Source organism: Pagrus major, chromosome 8, assembly GCF_040436345.1.
Source record: "Pagrus major chromosome 8, Pma_NU_1.0".
In the NCBI taxonomy this organism is placed as follows: domain Eukaryota; kingdom Metazoa; phylum Chordata; class Actinopteri; order Spariformes; family Sparidae; genus Pagrus; species Pagrus major.
In genome coordinates, this window is record NC_133222.1 from 1,372,169 (window position 1) to 1,380,963 (window position 8,795).

The 8,795-nt window shown below is 47.4% G+C and overlaps 1 protein-coding gene across 1 annotated transcript in view; it reads left to right on the plus strand.

The window, feature by feature from the left end:
• itga11b (integrin, alpha 11b) overlaps positions 1-8,795 on the plus strand; it is a 30,341-nt gene that overhangs the window by 15,735 nt on the left and 5,811 nt on the right. The window contains exons 11-20 of the mRNA XM_073472418.1: positions 2,932-3,076; positions 3,270-3,418; positions 3,511-3,654; positions 3,790-3,993; positions 4,068-4,198; positions 4,512-4,684; positions 7,634-7,773; positions 7,856-7,966; positions 8,117-8,202; positions 8,293-8,491. Of these exons, the coding sequence (XP_073328519.1) occupies positions 2,932-3,076; positions 3,270-3,418; positions 3,511-3,654; positions 3,790-3,993; positions 4,068-4,198; positions 4,512-4,684; positions 7,634-7,773; positions 7,856-7,966; positions 8,117-8,202; positions 8,293-8,491 (1,482 nt within the window). The remainder of the gene's footprint in view (positions 1-2,931; positions 3,077-3,269; positions 3,419-3,510; positions 3,655-3,789; positions 3,994-4,067; positions 4,199-4,511; positions 4,685-7,633; positions 7,774-7,855; positions 7,967-8,116; positions 8,203-8,292; positions 8,492-8,795) is intronic.

Consider the following 8,795-nt stretch of genomic DNA (forward strand, 5'->3'; position numbering starts at 1 on the left):
TGAAGGTTGTTGTTTGAACATGTTTTATTTCCAAAGACGTTTCCTCACATGATAAAGATTAAATCCAGTTTCCCTCAAATCATCACAGGAAAACTTCCTCACGTACACTTTTATTTCTTCATGTTGGTAACAACTACAGATTTTCCTCCAGCAACTCATCATCCAATAAAATCAACAGAAGTATTTCACTAATTTTGAGTCCAAAAGAAAAAACAGTCACAAACTCTCAACTATTGGTATCAGTATCATCCTGAAACATCCAGCATCGGTCTGGTTCTGGTTCAGAATAAGAAGCTTCTAGAAATATTTCTGTTGTTTCTCATCCAGGGGAAAAAAATTGTATTCGACTGAATTCCAACGTCAGCGAGTGAAAACGGTATCGTGGAAAGTTTCTATGTGTAACACGGAGCAGATGGTTCTGAACGTAAAGCTGCCAGAAACAGTCACACACATAAATACATGCAGGAACAGACGGGAGGACGGACTCACACACAGATACATTCATTATGCACAGCGTCACATACACAGACAAGTATGGAAAGTGTTTCCTGCTCTTCTGTTTCAAGATTCAAAGGAAAAAATGTGAAATCAGGTCGGAGCGGGGCTGATGTGGAAAACAGACGGCACAGTATCACCTGTGATCCTGCAGGAGACCCGTCCTCCTCTCCCTCCGACAGGATTAGAAAAGCAGCGTTTTGACATTTAACAGTGAATCTGCAGATCCAGAGTCGGTCCATGTGCAGCTCAGATTCTGCAGGCTGGACGCTTTGTGGCGCCGCCTTCGCCAAAGATTCTGTCATTCACTGTGGACCTCGGCTCACCGGCCCGCTGAGACTATGACTCAACGCTTTAATAACTTTCATATCTGGACTTTTTACGACCGCCAGAGTTCATCCGAGCGTGTGACAGGCTGCACACGTGTTCTGAGACGGTTCGACCGAGTTCAAAGACGATACTGAAGCTGCTGATGGCCGGGCTGAGATCAGTGTCTGAATTCTTTTTAGTTTTTCCCAAAAATGCTGACTAAATTAACAGGGTTTTAGGGTTTTCTCCTCCCTCCACACTCGGTCCTGAGGGGTGAATAGAGGTCTAAAGTTCTCAAAATGACGCCTGACCCGTGTTTTTAAAGGAACAGTTTGACGTCTCACTGTCAGAAACAACATGATGAAGTGCACTTCCCAAGGGGGGCGATCACAATGACGAAGGGGACCTGAAACCAACCAGACATCACGTGTGTTATGACTGATAATCATAAAAACAGGATTCAAATGCACGACTCAGAGATCAGGAATGTTTTTTACCTGCCAAAAAGTTTGGCACACAGGTGAGCAGTCAGAGCAGAACAAGTCCAACAGGAGGGCAGAATCTAAAAAACAGAAAAGCCCTCAACTACAAGAGACGCTGTGACACTGCACACTAACCCTGAGTCCATTGATGCAGGCAGCTGTGTGATGCATTCTGGTAGCGGAGCACACACGAGCTCGGCTGCATCCAAATGTCCGGACTTCACCGCACTTGCAGACTCGTGGACTTTGCGGGCACGTTCATGGGAAGTCTGCGAGTCTTGAGGGCTCCAAACTCACATGTCATCCAGTACACAATGGTCTCAAGTGGACTTTCTGCAGACTCCCAGAGAGTCCGCTTTGGGAGCAGACTTCCCTGGACTTCACTGAGTAAATCAGTCCACAATTCATTGTGATACGGACGTGACATTATTATGAATGTGTAAAACAATTACTTTATTAAAAGTGGATGAAGGTTCTCAGTCATCCACCTCTCATCCAAGAGGACTGCTTCAGTTCTGACTAACTGGAGAGGAGTTTGCAGGCCTTTAAACTCTGTGTGGGAGTGTCCTTACAGAGTCGTTAGGGCCACCTGTGGGTCGTTGAGGCCAGTTGGGTAGACGACCCACAAGTGGCCCTAACGACTCTGAAACTCAGAACTCACACGTGTCCTTAACGACTCTGTAAGGACACTCCCACACAGAGTTTAAAGGCCTGCAAACTCCTCTCCAGTTAGTTAGAACAGAAGAAGCCTCTTGGATGAGAGATGAAACGTCTTCAACAAACTGAAACAAGTCCAGTTAACTACGATACAGCACTTAGATTTACATTATTGAAACTTTGTTTGAATTGTGTCAGCCAGGAACAAACACGGGGCAGGAAACCTGGAACAATGAAGGGATTAATAAAATGAATGACCTCAGAGACGAGGTTAGATTGTAGTTATTGTCCTCTGATGGCAGTTTGTTCATTCAGTCCTGAAAATCACTGAATGAAGATTTTTCTCTTCTGACTAAAATTTCCTCTCTAAAACTTCATAGTGCAGAAAAGAAGTATGTCACTGCTGGCTCGTCTCTGCAGAAAGACTCAAATATTTTTGGAGTTGGTGCTTCATGACCAGAGAAAACAGAGAAAACAGAGAAAACAGGCTGTGGTGAAAAACCTACAACAACCAGAATGCACTGGGTGACGTACTGCGAGGCGGGCCGTGCTTGGTTTTGGTTTTGGCTCGGTGAGAATTCATCCAGCTGGTTACACTGAACGTGTCCAGCGCTGAATGATGGATGTTGAAGGAGAGTTCAGAGTCAGTGCTTCAGCGCTGACACTGACATGTTGACTTGATTATGGTCTGAGATCCAAAGGACACTGGATTTGGGATGTTTTGCATCTGTGTCATGGCGTCGCTGTCAGCACTCGACTGGATTTACAGTTAAACTCAGAGTATGAACTGAACTGGAGACTGATTTCCAACATGGAGCCTGACGTTACACTTCCAGCCAGCACACGTGATCATCAAACACCACTTTGCAGAAGTCTGTTAATGTTGATGTCGTCCTGCACCTTCAGTACTTCTCACGTTAAATAAATGTGTCACATTATGGTCATTGTGTCACAGTGATGTCCATATAAATCCAACTCATCCCTTCAGGACGGAGTTCTCCTCGGCGCCGTGGGCGCTTACGACTGGAACGGTGCCGTGCTGAAGGAGACTAAACACGGGAAAGTCGTTCCACCAAAATCCTCGTACAAGGACGAGTTTCCAGAGGAGCTGAAGAACCACGGAGCCTATCTGGGTAGCTACGTCTCCGTTACTATATTTGTATCTTGTGTCTTTGTGAGTTTGAATATTCTTAAGAAAGCTAGAGGTCAAAATGTTGGACATAGTTTGACCAACTGACCTCCAGCATCTGTCTTCAGGCTGTTAACTGGGAACATCCTGGATGTGTCACTCTCTGTTGTCTGGTTCTGTTCGGTCTCTGGTTTCAGGTTACTCAGTCGGATCGCTCATCTCGTCTCGTGGCTCTCAGCTGTACATGGCCGGAGCGCCGAGGTTCAACCACACCGGCAAAGTCATCGTCTTCACCCTGAAGAACACCGGAAACCTGACCATCCTGCAGGCACTGCTGGGAGAGCAGGTCACACACACACACACACACACACACACACACGTGGATATTATACAACACAACTTCAGGGACAGAATAGCTTGATTTTGTTTCTTTCACAGATCGGCTCGTATTTTGGCAGTGAGCTGTTGTCGATGGACATAGACGACGACGGACGGACGGACGTCCTCCTGGTGGCTGCACCCATGTTCTACAGCCAGGGCTGGGAGAGAGGGAAGGTCTACATCTACAGCGTCACACCACAGGTACACACTGTCCACACACCCACACACACACACACACACACAAACAGACTCACAGATTTTTAATGACCAACAAACCACACGTCATTATCACTCACAATATGCTGTTAACTAGCTCAACTAATCTCCTCCCTCCAGACATCATTCATCCTGCAGGGGGCGCTGGAGGTTTCTGACCGCTCTCAGAACGCCCGGCTGGGTTCGGCGTTGGCCCAGATACCCGACATGAACGGGGACGGGTTCAGGGAGTTGGTGGTGGGAGCGCCGCTGGAGGACGACCACCAGGGGGCGGTCTACGTCTTTTATGGCCAGGACAAAACCATCCAGCAGCAGTACAGACAGGTAACAGACCTGAAGCTGAGTCTCACCAGGACGAACTGAACACAAGTCATCTGTGTGTCTCTTCTCTGTTTCAGCGTCTGTCTGCCGCCGGCTTCTCCGCAGGTCTGCGGTACTTCGGTCAAAGTCTTCACGGCGTTTTGGACGTCAATGGAGACGGGCTCGTCGACCTCGCTGTGGGAGCGCTGGGAGCTGCTGTCATCATCTGGTCAGACCATCACACACACACACACACACACACACGCACACGTTTTTAAGCCATGCTAGTGCTATAACTTTCTGTCAAGCCTCCAGGAGGAGCGGCAGGCTTTGAACACAGTGTTTGTAGTGATTGTGATGCACTGAGGCCTGCAAAGACTTTTTCCTGTAAGCTTACATTGTAAAAGAAGTGTCTGTAAAACGGTGGATACAGTTTTGTTGACATCACACCTGCACTGTCACTGTGAGTCGTCACTGAGGTAGTGCCTCACCCTCATGTCCTCGTGTTGACTTTAACCTTCACGGCGTGCTGCTCCCTGCAGGTCTCGTGGTGTGGTGCGGATTCAGGCCAAGCTGACCTTTGAACCTGAGAAGGTCAACATCTTTAACAAAGACTGTCGACGAGGAGGGAAGGAGGTCACCTGCATGTCTGTTAGTGTCTGTCTGAGTCTGGACTCCAGGACAAAGACCAAGACGAAGAGCAGGACGGATGTTGGTGGGTGGGAGGCAGACGCTGACACAACGGTCTCTCTATAGTTTATTTATTATGACAGATTCAAGCAGCGTGTTAGACGCCTGCAACCCAGAGTTCAGGTTTATTAACATAAATATAACTGTATTTCCTCTCGTCTCACATGGGCCGGGTCAGGTTGGTCAAACTTTCAGTGTAAAACTCATAAAATGTGAAATAAGAGTAAATGTCAACACATTGCTCCTTTTTTTATGTGCTACCAGTACTCAAGTCGAGTTTACAGAGAATGGCCTCAACGCTCTCTTTATTTCCTGGGAGTTTGATTGTTTTTCTCTCGTCATGCATCTTTGCACTTGTGTCATTTGTTCTCTCGTGGCTCCATCCATCCAAACATTGTTCTTAAGTTTCTCTGCAAATGTCAAAAGGATACCATCATTGTTTCTTGGTGATGGTGGTAAACCAAACAGTTGAGCTCTGGTGAGGAAAACATTACACAAACGTCCTGTGGATTAAACATCATTTATAAAAGTGCCAAAGCAGTTCAACAGCTGAACTCAGATTTGGACACAAACAAATGTAAAAACCTAATTTGTTACAAGGTTCACGATGACAGCAGCGACCCTGTGTGTCATTCTACGTTTTATCGTGAGATCATGCTGGAACTGGTTTTACTTGGACGCTCGTGGTGACTCCAGCGCTCGCTCCTAAACCCAACAGAGAGCTGAGCATGTAGCTCCCAGCCGCCCAGTAGCAGGTTGTGGTCGTTCCCAGCAGCTTCTTCTGTGGAGAAGTGGAAGTGAATGATGAACCTTGTCTAAATAAAAGGAAAGTTTAACTCTAGAGACGTCTCGTCTTCCGCGGGAGCGTCACAATCATCCAGATGTTTGGTGTTTCTGTGTGTGGAAAGTCTTGTCGTGGTCTCTTTCCTCGCAGCACAGCTTCCCCGCGGTGCTCTGTTGTCGTGTCCCTCTTTAATTGCCTTCAGATGTGGGCCGGCTGCATGGAAACCTCGCTAACATGCTAACTCCAGCCAGCCGCTGTTAAACTGTGTCACTCCTCCTCCCTCCATCACTTCATACCTTCATACCTTCCTCTCTTGTTTCTCTCCATCAGCTCCTCATCTTCCCCCCCGATCATCTGGACCAGATTAGACACACACACACACACACACACACACACACGCACACACACACACACACAGTGGCAGGCTTGCACACACTCCGACACGCCACATGGTACCAAAGGAAAACGTTTCGGCGGACAGACGGAGGACAGGGTCGATGAAATCCGATGCTTTGTTTTAAGATTTGATCTCCAGTTTGTTTGTTAAAGTGCCGACGTGGCGTTTCTAACATGAAGCAGCTCCTACCTCAGCTCATAAATCTGAACTCAGCTTCAGTTGTTCAACAGATGAGAATGAGCTCTGCAGTCCAGATACTAACGAGGAAGGAAACTCTATTAATCACTGACAGAGCAGAGGAAGTTATCACCTGATCGAGAAGTAATCAGGAACACAACTGATGACTTTACTGTTGCATTATGTTCGGTCCTGCACGTGTGCACTTTATCTTAGATGATGATGATGATGATGATGATGAAATCAAATAAAAACTGACTTGACTCGACACTGATGTGCTTCTTCCTCAACTGCACACTATTTCAAGTCCGCCCTAAAGGAGCAGTGTGTAGTTTTGAAGAAGAAATTCAAACTCAGAATTTTAATATTTACAATATTAATGAGGTGATAACACAAACTTTTCTCCATCAGTGAATAAACCAGCTGTTTTCAGAAGAAAATAAGGTCCCAGAACACTGTTTGAAGCTAGAAAGGTGGCAGGGTCCGCCACATATAAACAAAGTAAAACAGTGTAAATTGTTTTGTCCTTTAAGATCAGTTTGTTTATTCAGTCACGAAAACAAAGAGACTTTGTTTATTTAGTTTGTTTAGACAGAAAAAAATCAGCCAATGAGGATCTTTGTCTGCTCATTAACATTTCTTCAACTAAACTACGGAGTGCTCCTTTAAAAAACTCACATGCTGATTGCCCACAGTCGGCGCTCTGACCTGGAGATTAATTTAGAAAGTTTCTCTGTGTATTACTGTCGCTAACGCAGCGTCAGCAGCTCGGCTACTGTCCAAAGCAAAACTGTAAGAATCCCAGTGTGATCTAGAAACTCTGATCTCAGGTCTGCGAGAGTAAAACAGCCGGTTGTGTTAATAAGTAGCAGGTTTTGAAGCGTCTCAAGTCCCGATGCTGAGAGGAGACACACATCAACGAGGGGACAGACTTTGACACAACACCGGAGCGTCTCGGTCCAGTGAAGTCCACAGTCATTCACGTTATTCCACTGTGACCCGGGGCCAGTGACCGGGGAGAACAATGCCTCTTCCTGTTTTTGGTTGAACAATGACACACGCAGGTCTTTTGTGGCGTAATTCATAAATCCAGCCTGGTGTCAGACTGAATGTCACAGTGAAGTGAGGTTTATAGTGGACGGTGTCATTTTTCTACAGACGTCAGTTTTTACTTCAGAATGAGAAGTTGTGTGTTTTCTGCTTCGTCTAAAAGTAGATGGAGAAACGTGTCACGCTGTCGTTTCCTCGTCCAGGCGAGAATTAAAACAAAAGGCTGTCCTGGTGGTCGAGGTCTGAGTCCAACCACACACACGGGGTCGGGTCCATTCATTAAGAAACCATGAATGTGAAGTTGTGTCCACGTAACAACAGTGGATGGAAACATTTACTCATTCAGTTTTCATTCTGCCAACTTCTGTTGGAAACATTTGGCAGTTTGCACTAACGAGCTCACCAGGTGACGTCACTTTCTTTCATATCACCTGAATGACCTGTAAAGTCTGTTGTCTGCGTATTTACAGTCTCCTTGTGCTGCATTTGAGCTGGATAAGACTGGACTGATCTGCCCCTTTCTCCTCCTCCTCCTCCTCCTCCTCCTCCTCCTCCTCTTCCTCCAGCTGTTTGGTACAGTCTGGTGTTGGATGAGAGGCGTTTTCCTCCTCGTGCTGTGCTGGACGAATCAGGCCGACAGCAGCCCAGGACTCTGTTTCTGCAGGGTGGAGGTCAGAGCTGCCAGCGCCTCGGCTTCTCCATCCAGGTCAGAATGATTTCATCAAGCGAGTCCCGTCCGGTGCGAATCCCTCAACACACAAACATCACTCACACTTTTGTTTGAACAGGAGACGACTGATTACGGACGTCCCATCGCGGTTGTCCTGGAGACGGGGTTGCAGAGCCCAGACGAAGGGCCGGTGTTGGACCCGGACTGGCCGAGCGTCCTGAGGACCGAGGTGAGAGTTTGTCACGGTTAGGTTTGTTAACGGGTCGGTCGTGGACTTTGTGTTGAGCTCTGGATTTAAAATGCCTGACTGAGCAGAATGAAGGTCTTCAGCTCTGAGTTCTGTCTTATCAAATGAAATAATCCTTGTCTCTTGCCGTAGCTTCCCTTCTGGAACGGCTGTGAGCAGGAAGACGCCTGCGTGCCCGACCTCACCCTCCACAGTCACACCGACCTCATGGACGTTCAGTGAGTAACGTCTGCTCTTCAGAAACTCACACGTGCATTAACATCACGTGTCGACTAACGCAGGTGTTTGTCTCCGTGTCTCACCTGAAGGCAGTTCTGCAGCTCGAGGGACCGGGCCGCCTGGTCACTCTGCAGCCACCAGGGGGAGGGCCCGGTGTACGTGGTGGAGACCGGGCGGAGGAGGATGGTGGTGTTCGCCCGACTGGAGAATCAGGGAGAGAACGCGTACGGAGCCGCCATCCACATCTCCACCTCCTCCAACCTCCTCTTCTCCAGCCTCATAGTCAAGGTGTCCTCACGCACTCTCATTCAATCAGGAATCATCTGAGGTTTTGTATCAAAAGTGAGCTGAGAAAACAGCAGGAAGAGTTTAAGAGCAAAAGGACTTCGGAAATATTCTCGTTGGCAAAGAATTTAGGTCACTTGCAGTGGGAGCAGAGACTCTGGTTCTGGTTCTCTCTCCTCTCTGTAACGTTACGTTCATGAAGTAAAGTCTATTTCCCCTCCAGCTCCAGTCAGCAGTAATCTCTAAACTCTCCTCCCGCTGGTAAACGTGTCCGGATCAGAGCAGAATGTGATGAGACTCCGGGTCC